This window comes from Oncorhynchus keta, chromosome 36 (genome assembly GCF_023373465.1).
Source record: "Oncorhynchus keta strain PuntledgeMale-10-30-2019 chromosome 36, Oket_V2, whole genome shotgun sequence".
Lineage (NCBI taxonomy): Eukaryota > Metazoa > Chordata > Actinopteri > Salmoniformes > Salmonidae > Oncorhynchus > Oncorhynchus keta.
In genome coordinates, this window is record NC_068456.1 from 5,369,193 (window position 1) to 5,391,630 (window position 22,438).

Sequence of the window (22,438 nt, forward strand, 5' to 3'; positions counted from 1 at the left end):
GTTTACCTCATGATGAGAACAGTGAATTGACTGAAGTTTTGGGGGGACAAAAGTATCAGAAGGAGCTATCACGTACAACAGAATTGGTGAGACGGACTGCGTTCATTGTTCCGTATCACTTGTTTTTTTATTAGGCCATTATTAGCCTGATGGAAATGTTTTCTATGTGATAATGAAAGCTGATGACAACTGACCTACAAATTCCACCTACTCCATACAGTACTGTGAATGAGTAGGCCATTGATTGAGATTTCACCATTAATTCTACTGTAGTATGTTAACTATGTTGTACAGAAGTGGATACGGATGTGTAGGCTTGGGCGGTATCCAGATTATCGCACCTTCATACCGACCTTGTGCCATACCGGGATATTCGGTAATACTGGCAGAAGTACATGTAAAATCCCACATTGAATGCGAACAATCTCATTATGAACATTCTATACACTCTCTGACCTAAACTATTTTCAGGACAGACAACGCAGCTCATAAAGTTAGACACGTAACTCAAAAATGCTACTCATAGTTTTCTGCACGTACAAAACAAATATTACACAGCAAGGCTCTTGGTCCAGGAGGGGATTCTCAGCGTTACCGGCAAGCAAAACTCCATTTTTGAAAAAGCTATCTAGTGAACTAGCTACTAAATTAGCGAATCAAATGCACAACTGCAGAGCATTTAGCACATTTTTAGACAGTTCACTTAATAGTTATGAGATATCTAGCCGGCAAATTCTTTGTTTTGAATTCCATACTCGAACTAGATCAACTGGGCGTGTTGCACAACAGTGAGTGACACACACAAACACCACGTGACTGGGTACTACTGGTAAGCTTCATAATAAATAATTATGTGACGGGTGAAATGAAGAACGCGATCTTTATCCCCTAGCATATTGCACAAGTTCATTGCAGGTATTTACTTAAAAAGTAGCTAAACAAGTTCAAATGTATTAGACTGTATTGAAAAATGTGGCTATTTCCAAATACCCCTGTATATGGTATACCACCCAAGCATACTAATGATTTTCATGGGGGCAAAGGGAGGGTATATTACTGGTAACGTTTACCAGTAAACTACCAGAATTGTTGTAACTTTCAAGTTTTGGAGGGAATTTTAGCACCGTGTCCTTTTTGGGGTACTTCAAATTATCACAGGTGTCTATAATTATTTCTGGCCCTTTGTGTGGCCTTATCACATATCAAATATATGAAATAATAAAGAAATCAAAATAGAAAGACAAAGCTGTAAAACATTATCCTAAATGTAAACCATCAACTTAATGCATGCCACTCGTGTTTTAATGACTTTCAGCATAAAATATATTTTATATTTTTTTATATAAAGGATTGTTCTTTGTTGTTTTGGTGCCAAACTGGTGGCAGTTGTGAAAAAAGTCAATATTTGGAAGAGTTGCGGAGTTAGTTTAAAAAATAATGTCAGTGTTGTCTCGATGTTTTTTAATTCATTAGGATATTTTCTCTTGAACCATATGGTCTATCCATTAGAAACTCATGGACAATATGGACACAGATAGAGATATATATATATATATATTTTACAACTATTTATGAATATATATTTGTTTTAAGTTACTCAAGTATAAATGACCTGTTAGTTACCGGTAGTTTTCCAACCCTACTTGTGTTACTGCTGCAATGTCCCTTTTCAAAGATGTTTTGCTCAGTCTCACTAGTGGATGTTGGACCAAATATACTGTATCTAAAAAAAAAACCGTGGATCAACTTGAGAGTAGTGTAGTTTGCTACAAGTGGCTGCAGGAAGTACCTAGGTTGCAGCTTCAATTCCTGCATTCGAACTGAAAGTCTACATGTAAATCGCTTTGGCTAAAAGTGGCGGCTCCGTGGCCTTATTATTGATAAATAATGGCATGTGGTGTATGAAACAGGCTCTGGAGAAAAGTGCATCTAGGCGGAGAATTCTACACCCACATGTCTAATCTGTCTTGAGTTCAACATCATTGCAATGATGTTTGAGTGTTGATTCAGGACAGTCCTATGGTGAAAAACATTTAGAGCATCAATATTCTCAACTGGGGCCAGAATCAATTTCAAGGTTATTATTGAAGAGTCTCATTTGATACTGTATGTAATGGCTTATATGTTTAATTGTGTTTACGGTCATAACACTTGAGACATTATGGCAGGCTTTTTCGTGCAGGGATAGGTTTTTAACACGGAAAGAACGGAAAAGGAATAGACAGCTGTGAAGTACTCAAGAGGGTGTGTCTGTCCCCCCAAGGCGTTATTTGTAAAGAAAACCTAGTACACTGTGAACAACTATGTATCACAGCCTTTTCATACTCAATCTACCAGCATTGCACATACGTATCTCTTTGAACCACGGTGAAATGGCTGAAGATTGAAAGAAAGCCTGTCATAAGGTTCTTCTTCCCAATAAGGGCATTGTTTGTTTCTGCCGTGTTTTGAGCTTGCGCAATCAATTAATGTTTTTGTTTTTTTTGTTGCCTTTTGCTTTCTTCTTTTTAATCTGAATATGAAAACAATTTGGTAAAACCTTTCTTTCTTTTTTTGAAGGCTCCTTACAAATTCTCTGATACATGCGCTTTCATCTGTCCGGTTGCTTTGAGATTGTGTTCTCATTAAAGTATATATTTAAATATATTCTCCAGAGGCAAGTCTTTTGTTTTTAGTACCTTTTTCAAATATATCTTTTTTTTCAAAGTTATGTTCTTCTTTAAAGTTGGAAGTTAAGTATTAATTCCGACCAAAAAAAAAGGTGATACAAAGCAATCGCTTTCCTTCATAGGTATCTGTTCATATTATTAACTGGTACCTTACTGAGACAGTTTCGAAGGAAGCCTTCCAGTTTTCATCCCTATTACCTTATACATTTTAAAAAGCCGTTGTTTGCCGGGAGGATTGGCAGCGTTTCCTCTTTTCTCACGTGCAGTTTTGTTTGTTGATCTTTTGCCGAGCCGTTCTTTTGTTGTTGTTTCTCAAAGGCCGGCATAGAAGTCACAAAATACTAGGAATAGCTTCTGGTCCCTAAAGTACTTTTTAATATTAGTACAGTGTATTAAGTGGTGCATGTCTTCCAATAAGGGCACTTGCTACTCCATCCTTTGATTATTGAACATGATTTTACCCAGCTGTAGGTTACATATAGTGTAATTAATTTCCCCAATTAGCATAATATTAAGTGCTATATATAACTCGCACACCCTTTTGTCAAGAGAGTTAATAGGATTCAGCAGCTCTATTTGAAAGATGAATTCCAGAAAGCATTCCTGGAAATGAAGCGAAGGCTGTATTCGGCTACGACTGTAATTCAGTAGTACAGCATCTGCTCATAACAGCTCGTGGCTCCTTATAACTGCCTGCACAGGTTCATGAATGCCTATGATTCATTCACAATGTGTTACACACGTGGTTTAAAGAGTTTAACAGATTACCCCCAACCATAGCTGTAGGTAGGTTAAATAGCAATGCACTTCTTAATCCAATGCTTATTGTAAATCACTGCCTCTTCAGCGGACATCCATCCTACAACACTTGCTAATTTTCCCTCTCCTGTACAAACCAAGCAATAAGCTCCCCTTTGAAATACTCCGCGGCAGTACTTTATAGAGTAAGAGAGAATAATACCAGACAACAAAAAAATGTCACACCATGTTAGTGCTTCCAGTTTCCCCCTAGCACTGATCACAGCTATTAGCGGAGCATTACCACTTCAAAACAGAAACTCTCTAGTCTGACACAATGGGGGCGCATGTCCTTTTCATGAATTCCAGAAGTGAACGAATATGACAATTCTGGAAAGAAACGCCTGCATGGTTCATCATAGCCCCCTGGCTAACCACTGGTAGGCGAATGTACAGATCCCAGGGAAATGACACTCTGAAACATATACCGTAGATAGTTGAACACAGGAATCCAAGCCAAATTATCTACAGGTGCTGCTCGTGGCAATCCAGATTCTAAATATCTAAATAAAGTGGAAAGGACCAACTTAATAGTCACTTGACATTAGATCATTTTTGGTCGGAGATAGAGATCTAGAGCCATGTAAATGGTGGTTGCTAACTTGCCTAGGGTTATCACTACTTCTTATACCCCGCAAAATGGCTTGAGATTATTAGAAAGCTCATTACTTCTACCATTTTCAATGAAACTAGAGCTATACGAAAGAATGCCAAACCACCCTTGACATGCATCCCTTTAGAAAGCACTGTTTTAAGTATTGTGATACAACAGTGACACAAAAAGGCTTTTGTTGGATGAGACAAAAGAGCTGAATTAAGTGTTTTTGTGTTATTTATGTTATTTGTGTGTTCTCCCTTTTCAGTACCTTCGCCTAAGACGCCACGTGTTTGTAATACAAATGTAATGAGCATTGCTTTTGTGGAAAACACTCGTTATCAGATTTTCGCTGTCCCCCGCCCCACATCAGAACACGAGGCTCTCTTCCTCTACCCATGCTAGGCCCCCGGGCGACTGAGAAACAGTTAAGGAAAGTATTTTCTTTGTTCGGTTTCCCTGCACCATAAGCAATTTATCACAGAATGAACTTTTTATTGTATCTCTGTATGACTCACATTAAATTTTCACCCATTAATTTTGAAATGGGTACTAAGCTTTTATCAAATGCTTGGGAATCTCATTTGGATTATTGTATTTCATTAATTACTTGATAGACAAAGCATACTTTTCAATGTAGATTTTTTGTGCTGTTTAATTAATTAGCATGTTTTCTCTTTTAATTAAAGCCATTTTTTAAATTAAAGCCCACAGCAAAACACATATATAATTTGTTTGTAATTAGGCCTTAATTGGTGGTAGTGGAAGCTTAGCACCCTCGGTTTCTTTTTTCATGATTGCCATTTTATTGCCAGTCAGTCATTAATTAAACTGTTTTTCTAATTAGCTTATAAAACTGTTGATGGTACATTATTGTAAGTGTGAGTTCAAAGCTTGCTAATAAGCCTTCCCTACTCAGAAGAGGCAAGATAATGGAATATGTACAAAGCGGGCAAACTTTCAGACTCTTTTTCAGTCCCTAAAGATGACAGTATCTAGCATCAGATTATTAGGGAACAGAAAAATAGAGACATGCTTTATACCACTGGCTGTTTGGCAGCATCTTCCCAGGAGTGGCTCGCTTTTTGCATGTCATGTAATGCTGTTGGTCAAATTGGCAGCAAGATTACATAAACCTCTGACACGAACGCCCCCTGAACGACAATAATGATCATCTTTATTGAGAGAACATGACTCAGGAAATCCTTTTAATGAGGAGTGGCTTCTGTCTGGCCACTCTACCATAAAGGCCTGATTGGTGAAGTGCTGCAGAAATGGATGTCCTTCTGGAAGGTTCTCCCATCTCCACAGAGGAACTCTGGAGCTCTGTCAGAGTGACCATCGGGTCCTTGGTCACCTTCCTGACCAAGGCCCTTCTCCCCTGATTGTTCAGTTTGGCCCGGCGACCAGCTCTAGGAAGAGTTTTGGTGGCTCCAAACTTCTTCTATTTAATAATGATGGAGGCCACTGTGTTCTTGGGGACTTTCAATGCTGCATAAATGTTTTGGTACCCTTCCCCAGATCTGTGCCTCAACACAATCTCGGAGCGCTACAGACAATTTCTTCGACCTTGTGGCTTGGTTTTTGCTCTGACCTTATATAAACAGGTTTGTGCCATTCAAAATCAATTGAATTTACCACAAGAGGACACCAATGAAGTTGCAGAAACATTGGTGAAACAATTGGTGAAAGCATTACTGGCATTGGTTGTCTGGTGAGACTATTTGACTGCTTATCTAATCAAAGCCATGAGCTGTATATCCTCCCCATATTATTTTCTATTCAAGATGCATTGTCATGTTCTCTCAATAAAGATGATCATTATTGTCGTTCAGGGGGCAATCGTGTCAGAGGTTTATGTAATCTTGCTGCCAATTCGACAAACAGCATTACATGACATGCAAAAAGCGAGCCACTCCTGGGAAGATGCTGCCAAACAGCCAGTGGTATAAAGCATGTCTCTATTTTTCTGTTCCCTAATAATCTGATGCTAGATACTGTCATCTTTAGGGACTGAAAAAGAGTCTGAAAGTTTGCCCGCTTTGTACATATTCCATTATCTGAGTAGGGAAGGCTTATTAGCAAGCTTTGAACTCACACTTTTACAATAATGTACCATCAACAGTTTTATAAGCTAATAATATAATAAAAACAGTTTCATTAATTAATGACAGACTGGCAATAAAATGGCAATCATGAAAAAATAATTGTCTAGTAAAATAAAGGTAAAATAAATTGATAGCCCGCTTAGAGTTAGAGCTAAAAGGCACCTAAAGAACTAAAAAAAAAGAAGAAGATTGAACTCTTTGGCCTGAATGCCAAGCGTCACGTCTGGAGGAAACCTGGTACCATCCCTACGGTGACGCATGATGGTGGTGGTGGCAGCATCATGCTGTGGGGATGTTTTTCAGCATCAGGGACTGGGAGACTAGTCAGTATCGAGGGAAAGATGAACGGAGCAAAGTACAGAGATCCTTGATGAAATCCTGCTCCAGAGTGCTCAGGACCTCAGACTGGGGTGAAGGTTCACTTTCCAACAGGACAAAGACCCTAAGCACACAACCAAGACAACGCACGCGTGGCTTCGGGATAAGTCTCAATGTCCTTGAGTGGCCAAGCCAGAGCCCAGAATTGAACCTGAATGGAACATCTATGGACAGACCTGAAAATAGCTGTGCAGCGACACTTCCCATCCCACCTGACAGAGCTTGAGAGGATCTGCAGAGAATAATGGGAGAAACTCCCCAAATACAGGTGTGCCATTTTTATAAATGTGGGAATTTCTACAAACCTGTTTTTGCTTTGTCATGATGGGGTATTGTGTGTAGATTGATGAGGGCAAAAAACAATTTAATACATTTTTGAATAAGGCTGTAACTTAACAAAATGTGGAAAAAGTTGAGTGGTCTGAATACTTTCGAATGCACATTAAGTCAATAAGTCATCGTCTTACTTGTCTTTTCCTATGAGATGACGTGCAAATAATTTTTTGCCTACATTTCTTTTCAGGCCTGTGTTTCATTTAAATGTTGACCACCATCCAACATGGACATGTTTATTAGTCAGAAACACCTGCTGATAAATTCTTCCTATTTGCGAGTCGTCTGAGAGCTAAACAGCTTTTCTCCGTACACTTGGGTTTCCACGAGATAAAACAGCCACAAAGTGCAAATTGGCTATATTGTACAAATTCATGAAAACAAAAATTAGCTTTTTGGTCTTAATTTAGGGTTAGGCTAAGGTTAGCAGTGTAGTTATGGTGAGAGTTAGGTTTCAAATCTGATATTAGGTAAAGGTAGTTAAGTAGATGTGTTAACTAGTGACGCCACGACACTTGGCCGCCTTGCCATGGAGCAAATAAAAATGTTGCCCAAACTAATTTTTTTCACACCTCCCCCTTTTTTTTTACCAGCAAATTATCGTAATCCATTGGGTAATTTGTTAAATGGAAATATTTTTTTTTAGCCAGTCTGCATAAAAAAAAGACAATTTTATAAATGTCGAATTGCATCATATGATTGCATTTTAGAACCCCGCTCCCCCCGTCGCCACAAGAGGAATGGTTTTGAGCAATAATGTTTTAGGCCAATTCATTTTGCATGGCCAGGTGTGCAGGGGTTTGCTTATTTTCTACCATTTCATTGATCCGAAAGAGACATCTCAACCCACCCGGGGAACCTGGCCATACAAAACTAACTCGCCCATTGCTTGCATACACCCTCCAAAACGTTCAATATTTAGGCTATCCGTATTACCGGAGCTTATATGAATTCAAATCAAATCAAATTTTATTTGTCACATACACATGGTTAGCAGATGTTAATGCGAGTGTAGCGAAATGCTTGTGCTTCTATTTCCGACAATGCAGTAATAACCAACAAGTAATCTAACTAACAATTCCAAAACTACTGTCTTATACACAGTTGGTGTAAGGGGATAAAGAATATGTACATAAGGATATATGAATGAGTGATGGTACAGAGCAGCATAGGCAAGATACAGTAGATGGTATCGAGTACAGTATATACATATGAGATGAGTATGTAAACAAAGTGGCATAGTTAAAGTGGCTAGTGATACATGTATTACATAAGGATGCAGTCGATGATATAGAGTACAGTATATACGTATGCATATGAGATGAATAATGTAGGGTAAGTAACATTATATAAGGTAGCATTGTTTAAAGTGGCTAGTGATATATTTACATCATTTCCCATCAATTCCCATTATTAAAGTGGCTGGAGTTGAGTCAGTGTGTTGGCAGCAGCCACTCAATGTTAGTGGTGGCTGTTTAACAGTCTGATGGCCTTGAGATAGAAGCTGTTTTTCAGTCTCTCGGTCCCAGCTTTGATGCACCTGTACTGACCTCGCCTTCTGGATGATAGCGGGGTGAACAGGCAGTGGCTCGGGTGGTTGATGTCCTTGATGATCTTTATGGCCTTCCTGTAACATCGGGTGGTGTAGGTGTCCTGGAGGGCAGGTAGTTTTCCCCCGGTGATGCGTTGTGCAGACTTCACTACCCTCTGGAGAGCCTTACGGTTGAGGGCGGAGCAGTTGCCGTACCAGGCGGTGATACAGCCCGCCAGGATGCTCTCGATTGTGCATCTGTAGAAGTTTGTGAGTGCTTTTGGTGACAAGCCAAATTTCTTCAGCCTCCTGAGGTTGAAGAGGCGCTGCTGTGCCTTCTTCACGATGCTGTCTGTGTGAGTGGACCAATTCAGTTTGTCTGTGATGTGTATGCTGAGGAACTTAAAACTTGCTACCCTCTCCACTACTGTTCCATCGATGTGGATAGGGGGTGTCCCCTCTGCTGTTTCCTGAAGTCCACAATCATCTCCTTAGTTTTGTTGACGTTGAGTGTGAGGTTATTTTCCTGACACCACACTCAGAGGGCCCTCACCTCCTCCCTGTAGGCCGTCTCGTCGTTGTTGGTAATCAAGCCTACCACTGTTGTGTCGTCCGCAAACTTGATGATTGAGTTGGAGGCGTGCGTGGCCACGCAGTCGTGGGTGAACAGGGAGTACAGGAGAGGGCTCAGAACGCACCCTTGTGGGGCCCCAGTGTTGAGGATCAGCGGGGAGGAGATGTTGTTGCCTACCCTCACCACCTGGGGCGGCCCGTCAGGAAGTCCAGTACCCAGTTGCACAGGGCGGGGTCGAGACCCAGGGTCTCGAGCTTGATGACGAGCTTGGAGGGTACTATGGTGTTGAATGCCGAGCTGTAGTCGATGAACAGCATTCTCACATAGGTATTCCTCTTGTCTAGATGGGTTAGGGCAGTGTGCAGTGTGGTTGAGATTGCATCGTCTGTGGACCTATTTGGGCGGTAAGCAAATTGGAGTGGGTCTAGGGTGTCAGGTAGGGTGGAGGTGATATGGTCTTTGACTAGTCTCTCAAAGCACTTCATGATGATGGAAGTGAGTGCTACGGGGCGGTAGTCGTTTAGCTCAGTTACCTTAGCTTTCTTGGGAACAGGAACAATGGTGGCCCTCTTGAAGCATGTGGGAACAGCAGACTGGTATAGGGATTGATTGAATATGTCCGTAAACACAGCGGCCAGCTGGTCTGCGCATGCTCTGAGGGCGCCGCTGGGGATGCCGTCTGGGCCTGCAGCCTTGCGAGGGTTAACATGTTTAAATGTCTTACTCACCTTGGCTGCAGTGAAGGAGAGACCGCATGTTTTCGTTGCAGGCCGTGTCAGTGGCACTGTATTGTCCTCAAAGCGGGCAAAAAAGTTATTTAGTCTGCCTGGGAGCAAGACATCCTGGTCCGTTACTGGGCTGGATTTCTTCTTGTAGTCCGTGATTGACTGTAGACCCTGCCACATGCCTCTTGTGTCTGAGCCGTTGAATTGAGATTCTACTTTGTCTCTGTACTGACGCTTAGCTTGTTTGATAGCCTTGCGGAGGGAATAGCTGCACTGTTTGTATTCGGTCATGTTACCAGACACCTTGCCCTGATTAAAAGCAGTGGTTCGCGCTTTCAGTTTCACGCGAATGTTGCCTTTAATCCACGGTTTCTGGTTAGGGAATGTTTTAATCGTTGCTATGGGAACGACATCTTCAACGCACGTTCTAATGAACTCGCACACCGAATCAGCGTATTCGTCAATATTGTTATCTGACGCAATACGAAACATATCCCAGTCCACGTGATGGAAGCAGTCTTGGAGTGTGGAGTCAGCTTGGTCGGACCAGCGTTGGACAGACCTCAGCGTGGGAGCCTCTTGTTTTAGTTTCTGTCTGTAGGCAGGGATGAACAAAATGGAGTCGTGGTCAGCTTTTCCGAAAGGGGGGCGGGGCGGGGCAGGGCCTTATATGCGTCGCGGAAGTTAGAGTAACAATGATCCAAGGTTTTCCACCCCTGGTTGCGCAATCGATATGCTGATGATAAAATTTAGGGAGTCTTGTTTTCAGATTAGCCTTGTTAAAATCCCCAGCTACAATGAATGCAGCCTCCGGATAAATGGTTTCCAGTTTGCAAAGAGTTAAATAAAGTTCGTTCAGAGCCATCGATGTGTCTGCTTGGGGGGGGGGGGTATATACGGCTGTGATTATAATCGAAGAGAATTCTCTTGGTAGATAATGCGGTCTACATTTGATTCTGAGGAATTCTAAATCAGGTGAACAGAAGGATTTGAGTTCCTGTATGTTTCTTTCATCACACCATGTCTCGTTAGCCGTAAGGCATACGCCCACGCCCCTCTTCTTACCAGAAAGATGTTTGTTTCTGTCGGCGCGATGCGTGGAGAAATCCGTTGGCTGCACCGCCTCGGATAGCGTCTCTCCAGTGAGCCATGTTTCCGTGAAGCAAAGAACGTTACAGTCTCTGATATCCCTCTGGAATGCTACCCTTGCTCGGATTTCATCAACCTTGTTGTCAAGCGACTGGACATTGGCAAGAAGAATGCTAGGGAGTGGTGCACGGTGTGCCCGTCTCCGGAGTCTGACCAGAAGACCGCCTCGTTTCCCTCTTTTTCAGAGTCGTTTTTTTGGGTCGCTGCATGGGATCCATTCCGTTGTCCTGTTTGCAAGGCAGAACACAGGATCCACGTCGCGAAAAACATTCTTGGTCGTACTGATGGTGAGTTGACGCTGATATTATATTCAGTAGTTCTTCTCGACTGTATGTAATTTACATTTAAGTCATTTAGCAGACGCTCTTATCCAGAGCGACTTACAAATTGGTGCATTCACCTTATGACATCCAGTGGAACAGCCACTTTACAATAGTGCATCTAAATCTTTTAAGGGGGGTGAGAAGGATTACTTTATCCTATCCTAGGTATTCCTTAAAGAGGTGGGGTTTCAGGTGTCTCCGGAAGGTGGTGATTGACTCCGCTGTCCTGGCGTCGTGAGGGAGTGTGTTCCACCATTGGGGAGCCAGAGCAGCGAACAGTTTTGACTGGGCTGAGCGGGAACTGTACTTCCTCAGTGGTAGGGAGGCGAGCAGGCCAGAGGTGGATGAACGCAGTGCCCTTGTTTGGGTGTAGGGCCTGATCAGAGCCTGGAGGTACTGAGGTGCCGTTCCCCTCACAGCTCCGTAGGCAAGCACCATGGTCTTGTAGCGGATGCGAGCTTCAACTGGAAGCCAGTGGAGAGAGCGGAGGAGCGGGGTGACGTGAGAGAACTTGGGAAGGTTGAACACCAGACGGGCTGCGGCGTTCTGGATGAGTTGTAGGGGTTTAATGGCACAGGCAGGGAGCCCAGCCAACAGCGACTTGCAGTAATCCAGACGGGAGATGACAAGTGCCTGGATTAGGACCTGCGCCGCTTCCTGTGTGAGGCAGGGTCGTACTCTGCGGATGTTGTAGAGCATGAACCTACAGGAACGGGCCACCGCCTTGATGTTAGTTGAGAACGACAGGGTGTTGTCCAGGATCACGCCAAGGTTCTTAGCGCTCTGGGAGGAGGACACAATGGAGTTGTCAACCGTGATGGCGAGATCATGGAACGGGCAGTCCTTCCCCGGGAGGAAGAGCAGCTCCGTCTTGCCGAGGTTCAGCTTGAGGTGGTGATCTGTCATCCACACTGATATGTCTGCCAGACATGCAGAGATGCGATTCACCACCTGGTCATCAGAAGGAGGAAAGGAGAAGATTAATTGTGTGTCGTCTGCATAGCAATGATAGGAGAGACCATGTGAGGTTATGACAGAGCCAAGTGACTTGGTGTATAGCGAGAATAGGAGAGGGCCTAGAACAGAGCCCTGGGGGACACCAGTGGTGAGAGCGCGTGGTGAGGAGACAGATTCTCGCCACGCCACCTGGTAGGAGCGACCTGTCAGGTAGGACGCAATCCAAGCGTGGGCCGCGCCGGAGATGCCCAACTCGGAGAGGGTGGAGAGGAGGATCTGATGGTTCACAGTATCGAAGGCAGCCGATAGGTCTAGAAGGATGAGAGCAGAGGAGAGAGAGTTAGCTTTAGCGGTGCGGAGCGCTCCGTGATACAGAGAAGAGCAGTCTCAGTTGAATGACTAGTCTTGAAACCTGACTGATTTGGATCAAGAAGGTCATTCTGAGAGAGATAGCGGGAGAGCTGGCCAAGGACGGCACGTTCAAGAGTTTTGGAGAGAAAAGAAAGAAGGGATACTGGTCTGTAGTTGTTGACATCGGAGGGATCGAGTGTAGGTTTTTTCAGAAGGGGTGCAACTCTCGCTCTCTTGAAGACTGAAGGGACGTAGCCAGCGGTCAGGGATGAGTTGATGAGCGAGGTGAGGTAAGGGAGAAGGTCTCCGGAAATAGTCTGGAGAAGAGAGGAGGGGATAGGGTCGAGCGGGCAGGTTGTTGGGCGGCCGGCCGTCACAAGACGCGAGATTTCATCTGGAGAGAGAGGGGAGAAAGAGGTCAGAGCACAGGGTAGGGCAGTGTGAGCAGAACCAGCGGTGTCGTTTGACTTAGCAAACGAGGATCGGATGTCGTCGACCTTCTTTTCAAAATGGTTGACGAAGTCATCTGCAGAGAGTGAGGAGGGGGGGGGGGGGAGGAGGATTCAGGAGGGAGCAGAAGGTGGCAAAGAGCTTCCTAGGGTTAGAGGCAGATGCTTGGAATTTAGAGTGGTAGAACGTGGCTTTAGCAGCAGAGACAGAGGAGGAAAATGTAGAGAGGAGGGAGCGAAAGGATGCCAGGTCCGCAGGGAGGCGAGTTTTCCTCCATTTCCGCTCGGCTGCCCGGAGCCCTGTTCTGTGAGCTCGCAATGAGTCGTCGAGCCACGGAGCGGGAGGGGAGGACCGAGCCGGCCTGGAAGATAGGGGACATAGAGAGTCAAAGGATGCAGAAAGGGGAGGAGAGGAGGGTTGAGGAGGCAGAATCAGGAGATAGGTTGGAGAAGGTTTGAGCGGAGGGAAGAGATGATAGGATGGAAGAGGAGAGAGTAGCGGGGGAGAGAGAGCGAAGGTTGGGACGGCGCGATACCATCCGAGTAGGGGCAGTGTGGGAAGTGTTGGATGAGAGCGAGAGGGAAAAGGATACAAGGTAGTGGTCGGAGACTTGGAGGGGAGTTGCAATGAGGTTAGTGGAAGAACAGCATCTAGTAAAGATGAGGTCGAGCGTATTGCCTGCCTTGTGAGTAGGGGGAAGGTGAGAGGGTGAGGTCAAAAGAGGAAAGGAGTGGAAAGAAGGAGGCAGAGAGGAATGAGTCAAAGGTAGACGTGGGGAGGTTAAAGTCGCCCAGAACTGTGAGAGGTGAGCCGTCCTCAGGAAAGGAGCTTATCAAGACATCAAGCTCATTGATGAACTCTCCGAGGGGACCTGGAGGGCGATAAATGATAAGGATGTTAAGCTTGAAAGGGCTGGTAACTGTGACAGCATGAAATTCAAAGGAGGCGATAGACAGATGGGTAAGGGGAGAAAGAGAGAATGACCACTTGGGAGAGATGAGGATCCCGGTGCCACCACCCCGCTGACCAGAAGCTCTCGGGGTGTGCGAGAACACGTGGGCGGACGAAGAGAGAGCAGTAGGAGTAGCAGTGTTATCTGTGGTGATCCATGTTTCCGTCAGTGCCAAGAAGTCGAGGGACTGGAGGGAGGCATAGGCTGAGATGAACTCTGCCTTGTTGGCCGCAGATCGGCAGTTCCAGAGGCTACCGGAGACCTGGAACTCCACGTGGGTCGTGCGCGCTGGGACCACCAGATTAGGTGGCCGCGGCCACGCGGTGTGGAGCGTTTGTATGGTCTGTGCAGAGAGGAGATAACAGGGATAGACAGACACATAGTTGACAGGCTACAGAAGAGGCTACGCTAATGCAAGGAGATTGGAATATAAATCATGTAATGAAACCTAAGATGAACTGGGGTACTAATGTAAGAAATAACACGTAAAAAAAAAACTGCATAGTTTCCTAGGAACGCGAAGCGAGGCGGCCATCTCTGTCGGCGCCGGAGTCTCTGCGGAGTTGCAGTCGCAATTTAGATAATGTATTGATATACTGTATAGCTAGCGTGCGGAAATGATAAGAGAGAACAAAGAATGTAGCTATTTGATCATGTCTGTGTGCGTTTCCAAATAGGAATGACGTCTGGAATCCGACACTGTTTCACTGGAATTATCAAACGGCAAAAGTCCGACAAAACATCAACCCGGAAACATATAAACGGCTCGTTTCGGCACGTTTTAGCTGAGACTCATCTCTTGGCAGATATTTATATTTCTGATATAATTATTTTCACCTGACTTACAGTAATGCCTGTCTTAACTGAAATGTCTTCACATAAACTTTCATTATTTAGCTACGGTTAGCATGCTAGCTAGTTACACTGAAAGCGGTGCGTCAGTGCCCTATTTGTGATTTCTCTGCTACACGTGGAAATCACCACAACGTTCCCACCCCAAAGTCCTGAATATGTATTCGCAGCCTGCATCAGTCTTCGAGGTGGAACCGTAACAAGAATTTCCGCCCTAAGTCAAGGATTACTTGAAAACAGTGGTGTGCAGAACGGTATCTCGGAACCCACAACTTGTCGGTTTTTGTCACAGATGGGCTATTGTAGCAGACGATCACCCTGGGATCCATTTCCATTAGCTAAAAACAAGAAGAAGTGGCTTCAGTGGGCACCGAGATCATCAAGACTGGACAATTGAGGAGTGGAAGAACATTGCCTGGTCCGGACATTGCGTCATGCAGAGTCAGGATTTGGCCTATGCAGCATGAGTTCATGGCCCCATTCTTCCTGGTGTCAATGGTACAGGCTGGTGGTGTATTGGTGTGTGGATTGTTTTCCTCGAACACCTTGGGTCCATTGATACCAATTGAGCAATGTTTCCATGCCCCTAGGAATTCAAGCTGTTTTGGAGGCAAAGGGGGGGATCCAAACCGGTACTAGATGAGTGTACCTAATAAAATGACCACTGAGTCTATAGCCTAACATTGAATTTCACCCCATCTCATAATCAAGTGGGTTGGACAGTTTGTACGTTTTGATGGACTCTTCTTCTCCCGCTTTTCGACCATGTGTAACCGATGTGAAATGGCTAGCTAGTTAGCGGTGTGCGCGCTAATAACGTTTCAACCGGTGACGTCACTCACTCTGAGACCTTGAAGTAGTGGTTCCCCTTGCTCTGCAAGGGCCGCGGCTCTTGTGCCGCGATGGGTAACAATGCTTCGTGGGTGTCAGTTGTCGATGTGTGCAGAGGGTCCCTGGTTTGAGCCTGGGTCGGGGCGACGGTTGAAAGTTAAACTGTTACACATGCAGTGCGGGTAGCAAAAGTGATTGTTGTCCTCATTATGAAATTGTCAACATGACCCTTTATATAAAATAAATTACCATATACACTGATTATTTCAAGCAAAACTATTACTGATGGTGAACCTGAACAATCAAAATAAAATTGAATCTAGGCTAAACCCCGATCACCATGTATCCTACCTATAGCTAGATGAGAGTTGTGTCTCCGGCGGTAGCTTAGGACATTTTATTCTGGTAAAACATCTTTTCACACCTTTTCAACAGCGCAATTTGATAAAAAAAATAACCTGGCAAATTACATTGGTTGTCACTCAACTAATAAAGCCTAATATTGTGCAAGCCATTTCACAAACATGTGAATGATGGTGACGCGCAGATTTGCCAGATCAGGAATAGAGATACCTCTCGTTAGTCAGCATGCACAGTTGTACTGGAATGAGCTGCAACAAACACTCAAACGGGACAGTTTTATCTCAGTCTCTTCATTCAAAGACTCAATAATGGCCACCCTTACTGACAGTTCTGGATCCTTTGCTTGATGTATTGTTGTCTCTACCTTCTTGCCCTGTTGTCTGTGCCCAATAATGTCTGTACCCTGTTTTGTGCTGCTACCTTGTCATGTTGTGTTCCTGCCATGCTATGTTGTCGTCTTAGGTCTCTCTATGTTGTGTTGTCTCTCTGGTCGTGATGTGTGTTTTGTCCTATATTTTAATTTAATTTATTCGTATTTTTAATCCCAGCCCCCGTCCCCGCAAGGAGGTCTTTTGCCTTTTGGTAGGCCGTCATTGTGAATAAGAATTTGTTCTTAACTGACGTGCCTAGTTAAATAAAGGTTAAATAACTAAATAAATGATGCACTCATATCTTAAACATTTGAACCGGGGACCGATACATATCGGTGAATCGTTACATTCCTATTGACCAAGTTTCACCCCCGTCCAGGACTCAACCGGGTTCCAGCGGCCAACAACCTTTTAGCTTACCAAGGGATCCAAACCTCTTGACGAAGTTGATAGGCGTTGGGTTAAAGTTGCTACACTATACTTCTCCCCTTCTCCATATCAAGTTCCTAATGCCTGGGCACACTTTCGATGACCTGACACCAATTTGCAAAATCATGTGTTGCATTGACCTGGTCTCAGACTTGGGTCATGGGATTGTCATCCCAACCCTTTGTAGCCGTTAAGCCGGGGGGCTCTGAACCTCTTGATGGTAAACAGTAGCTAGGTGTTGGGTTATGGTAGCTTCTAGCTATATTCTATTGCATGGCCCTACACACCATTTGGCTCACAGTGAAATAAGAGCACATCCGCATAATCTAACTCTCGTAGAGGTGAAGCTTTAGGCCTATGCATTCCATTTGAGCCCGACTTCACTCAAATCATTGTCAAGACTTTTGGTTATCCGTTATCTCTTTGATCACAAATGTTATATTTTCCACAGATACACAGAATATTAACTGTCATGTTTCCTCCCTGGCTTTTTCAGGGAGTTGAACTCGACCTAATACTTCTTATCAGCATAGGCATTTCTTTGTTTAACCTGCACAGATAGGACAACCAATAATTGGAAATAGATTGAATGACATCAAAGCAATTTAGTGGACAAACTGCTTTATGCTTCATTGTCGCAGTAATGCTTTTACGTGGCATAAACAAGATCAATTTGAAGTATAACAATCTGACTTTTCAGACTAGAAATCCATTTTCCTTTTTCCCTCCCGACCTCGATTCTTCGAAATTAGATTGAAATTACATATGAGCTGCTAATCTGATATTCATTCCATTCTTATATAGCCCTGCTTCCCAAAGTTGACTAAGGCCACATTATTTAGGCATTAAGGTAGTGTGATAAGGGAATTAGGCTGGTCATTAATCGTTTACACGTCAAACGCAGCGGAGCAGCTCGGGGTGGTGATTTAGCGAGGCAAAGCCACATAGCCCCTGTTAATCCACCTCTCACACGTTTTAATTGGAAGAGGCTTCCCTGGATAGGACATTTATGAATGGGTTTAAGGCCATTTCTCCCTTAAAGCCATCATTTATTTCATATTCTTAATACCAGCTTGAACATTTTATCCATATAGAGAAGCATTCGTGTTTTGAAGTTGAATCGTCTCTCCCTGCCATTTTGTCTTTTTGAAGCTGCTGTTGTTTGTAATTGTGTATCTTGGGATATCCAGGGATCCAGAAGTTACTGAAGTTACTGATAACTACGCACTCTGAAGACTGTATGCAGTCATGTTGGTAAACTGGTAGTACTACCGGCATGATCCCTCCCCAATGTCTGGATTATTTTGGAAGGGATGTCACTGACAGAAGACACATCCACGCGGCCCATGAAGTAGGCTGTGCTGTAGCATACAAGTCAGCTCAAGGGGGGGGTGTGTATGACAATACCTTGTGTTACTCAGTACTATTTTGTGTCCATACAATGGACATGTCTTATCACAGCCATGTCTTTAACATGGTCTGTGCTGAAGTGCCATAATATAATGAGGAACCCATATTTGGAGGTCCACTTGACTCTCTATGATGACCCAAACATGAGTGACAACAGAAAGCGTTACTATTGTCTTAACCCTCCTAGTGGCCCTAAGGTGCTGCTGCTACTGCTGCTACTGCTGCTGCTACTGCTGCTACTGCTGCTACTGCTGCGGTATAATGCAGCATGAATATTCTGCCTGCAAACCTTCCAAAGGTCACAGTATTAATCCTTTGAATAAACCTTGTGTTAAACAGAGGCTGTGCGCAGGACAGACTTTTAAAGGAAAGACAATGGTTTGGGGGGTGGTATCGGACACTAAATCTTCTTTTAATATGGGTTTTAAGGAAACATGGATTGGCTTGTGTGACTGCCTTAAACAAAGAACACATGAGGGTTTTTTTTCCCTGTTGTGTAGGCTCATGTCTCTTTTTTTTTTCTAGCTTTGTATTTTTTATTCTGGCAGCACATTTTTTTAAACATTTCTTCTGGCTTGTGATGTGAAAGGATTTGGCACTAAGACGCAAGAAGGAGGGGGAGAAAAAAATCCTGAAAAGTGGATCAAAAAAAGTAAATGAAAAATAATGTCATATTACTGAAAATATGAGAGGCTAATTTGTGCCGACTTTTTGCTAATTTTGTTCTCGCCACAGAAAGAGGAGCCGTCACCTGCTCGGCGCCACAGCGCTGACAGTGCCAGTGATCCATGAAATAAGCTGCCGCTGGCTTTGTTCAGATAAGAATGAACAAATCTGCACAATGTACTGCTCTCGGAATCTCATTTTCATACTTGCATGCAGGCTAAAAGAAATAAGCTGTTTGCAGGCTTGATTAATCAGACATTTGAGGGCTTTTTTGTCTCTTTGATCTGTTCTGTCGCCTAGGTAACTTGGTTGACATTAATGTTGAGCCCCAGTAAAGACAATCAGGGATTGTAGACTGAACTGATAAAAAATTAAAGACCTTTAACGCTTTAAATATAGTAACCGCTCAGTGGCTTCATTTGAAAGAGAATAGGGGGGAATGTGAGGGTTTTAATTTTGGTTTTGGAAGAGGGTTTTAATTTTGGTTTTGGAAGAATGTTTAGGAAGGCGTGGTTTCTAGACCTTTGCATTTCAAATGATCCACACGGGAGAGCAGGTTAATGTGGGTAATCCTTGTGTTGTAAAGAGTATACATCTCTGGGTGTAAACTTCAAAAAGGAGCCATTTAGCATCCTCCAATTTCATTGTATTTTCTCTCAAAACTATGCCTTTTACCCAATTACATTATTTTTGGAAAATGTGTGAACACAGGAGCCTTTCTGAGATTTGTCAATAATCGAATAAACCTTCAGATGTACAATCCCAGCGTGTGCCACAGCCAAGCGAATGCATTTAGCACCTACTACACCACTTAAACATGGTGCTCAAAACGCCCTGATGAGAATTATCTGCTGGCAAATCTATTCCCGACATAATGATCACCCATTGTAACTTTCCCTTTCTCCAGCATTCCGACTAGAAAACATAATTTATTGGCTATAAAACCTATAAAAAATGGCAAGGAATTAGAAAACTGTCATAGTATGTTAGCTTCAGGTTATGCAGACGCTTTACAAATCTTCCAAGTGACTGTATAGATTAATGCCTCGAGGGCCCAGCCAGAGCCCAGTACTTGCAGCCAGCTGAAGCTCTTATCTTAAATCCAAGCAAAGTACCATTAATCTTTTTGAAAGACCTTTATGGCTTTTAATGTATCCCAAATTAGAACATTTTACACCCTTGGTTCCTGAAATATGGTGATAAAAAGCCTTTAGAGTTACATTTGTCCTGGCTGCTCGCTCTGACCTGCTTAATCCCAGCATGCATTAGGAGATATTTTAGTTTTAGTCTTTCTAATAAAGTTTATCCCACTTAATTATAATTGAAAGAAAAAAAATCACTAGCAGGTTTTTTTTTATTTTTTCCCAGTTAAGAAATGGCGGCACATTCCTTCATTACCTTAAGACTTTTTTTTTCTTTCCCCTGATTGTACTCTATGCATTTTTAGAAAGGGTGATTTGTTCCAAGTGTTTATCAAACTTTTCCTTCGGTCGAATAATAAACCTATCTCGGGAGTGACAGGATTTCTCCTTTTGTTTCTCGTGCTTCTGTGCGACTGGGGTTATTGGGATTATTCTGCTCGACAATACATGCACTTCCTCCCTGGGATTTGAACAAAATGTGTTTGCCACTTGCAGTCACAGTCATTCCTTTAACTTTTCATTTAAAGAACTGCGCACGGTCTCCTTTAGTGTACATGAAAACGATTTAGGAAAGGTCATGATATTATTTTTGCACGTTCGTGGTAAATAGTTGACTGTCTTATTACTGTTAAGCAGTTGTCTGTGTGTATGTACCATGTTTTATTTTTCTTCACTAACCCAGGGATCTTTATGCCATCATGACTGTCATTGCATCATGGTCGGGGTGAGACAAAACGGGGACCGGAGGCACTCATGGGATGCCACCCTGACACATCAGTTGGAAGAGCTCTGCTTGCCAGAGAGACTGATTTACATCCTCTAATGGGCCTTGTCTTTGTCTCCCTCTCAATAGCTGGCCGTGAAAATCGCTCAAGCCGCCGATTGCCGTGACTTTGTGCAAAGCAAACAGGAAGCGGAGGCTTCTCGGGCAGCCCAGAAAAGGAAGACGCAAATCGCTTGGGGGTGTGTTGTCTTTTTGCTCTCCTCCCCACAATTATCTCCTTAATTTACATTACATCGCAGTTTGTTAGTGACATACATTTTATTATGCATATTTGCCTCGCTTGCCAGCTTCTTTCCCACTTATTTCATGCACAGGTATGCGTACATGTTAATTTTCGCCTATACAGAGAAAGCGTGTTCTGTAGCCGTCTCGTAAAATTAGATAGACGCCATTTTGAACTGTCACAGTGGATGTCATGGTTAGAATATGTGCAAAATGTGTTATGTCAATGTTTAAGAACTACGCTTAACTTACTGTCGTTTCAAGCTCTCAAGAACTTGGAAATATGTGTATTTCATTCAGAAATTAATTGTATTTTCTGTAAAAGAGAATATATTTTGCAGGATTTTTATTCCAAGTACTCAAAATAGGTTTTTGCTAAATCAGTATTTTAATATTGTTTCAGGTTTGAAGCCAAGCAAAGATGGGAAACCAAAAGCAACATGGGATATATGTGACATAAACCCAGAAGATAAAGAAAATTTAATTTTTTGTAAAGATTTGTGTAACTTCTCAGTTAATTTAATAAAGTTAGTTAGAAAAGATGTTTGTACCTGTTCAATTTTGAGAGGAAATGTCAGGATACTGTACATAACAATAAAAAAAACAAAGCCTGTATAAGATGAGAATTATGGACTGTTCAAATGAATTCTCTGAGCACTCCATGGTGGCTGCTGTGTGTGTGCTATTTTCCATTTACATTTCTGTGATTTGAGCATTTCTGGGCCTTTTTCCTTCCAATTAAATCTGGTGTACATTACTGGATGATGCGTTTATTTATTGCTGTAAAGTGGGTTAATCATGAAGGCGCTCCTTTCTTCTGAGGAGGTAGAGAAAGAAGAGATTAGGGTCCTAATGCAATGTACAGGATAATGTGCGATAGGATTTGCCAGTGCAAAATGAAATTTGGCTGCTGTAAACTGTTCTGAGCAGTCATAAACTGTAAATTGTGTCAACAGAGAGGGTATGAGACATGAAACGGAGGCTTTGGTGTTGGCCTTCACCCATGCTGAGAAAGATGCCATTGTTCCTCGGCTTAAACAAGAAGCACAGGATATTTCTGAGAAGCCTACTCTATGGCTGTAAAGAGTCTGAGCGATGATTAACAATGTTGTTGTGCACCCAGTAGATTTGATGCCAGTCATTTATAGTTTCTTTGCACCCTGATCATATTTTGATCTGCAATGACCTCTCCTAACTGGTCCAACCCAAACCCCCCCCCCCCATGCCGATTGCGATAATTATTATTGTAATTTCAAATTTAATGCGGAAAAATAGCAAGTCTGTTAATTGCCGTTATTCATAACCTTACATTATTTTGTTAACAATGCAAGATGATTGCTTTGCTCCAAGGCAATCTGGATTTATCCACCTCAGATGTTTGCTGTTCACCCATTTGTGCACCCACTCCACGCTGGAGTGCACACTGTATCCTATTCTCACAGTCCTGCTGTATAGGCTGAATCAGTCACTCACTG

At 43.2% G+C, this 22,438-nt stretch overlaps 1 protein-coding gene across 2 annotated transcripts in view; it reads left to right on the plus strand.

Moving 5' to 3' along the window:
• The window catches only part of LOC118369512 (protein FAM204A-like), a 42,751-nt gene extending 21,031 nt beyond the window's left edge, over positions 1-21,720 (plus strand). For both annotated transcript variants that reach the window (XM_052498371.1, XM_035753944.2), the window contains exons 6-7: positions 20,811-20,920; positions 21,367-21,720. In XM_052498371.1, coding sequence (XP_052354331.1) covers positions 20,811-20,920; positions 21,367-21,418 — 162 coding nt within the window. In that variant the 3' untranslated portion in view covers positions 21,419-21,720. The remainder of the gene's footprint in view (positions 1-20,810; positions 20,921-21,366) is intronic.
• Positions 21,721-22,438: the final 718 nt, after the last annotated feature.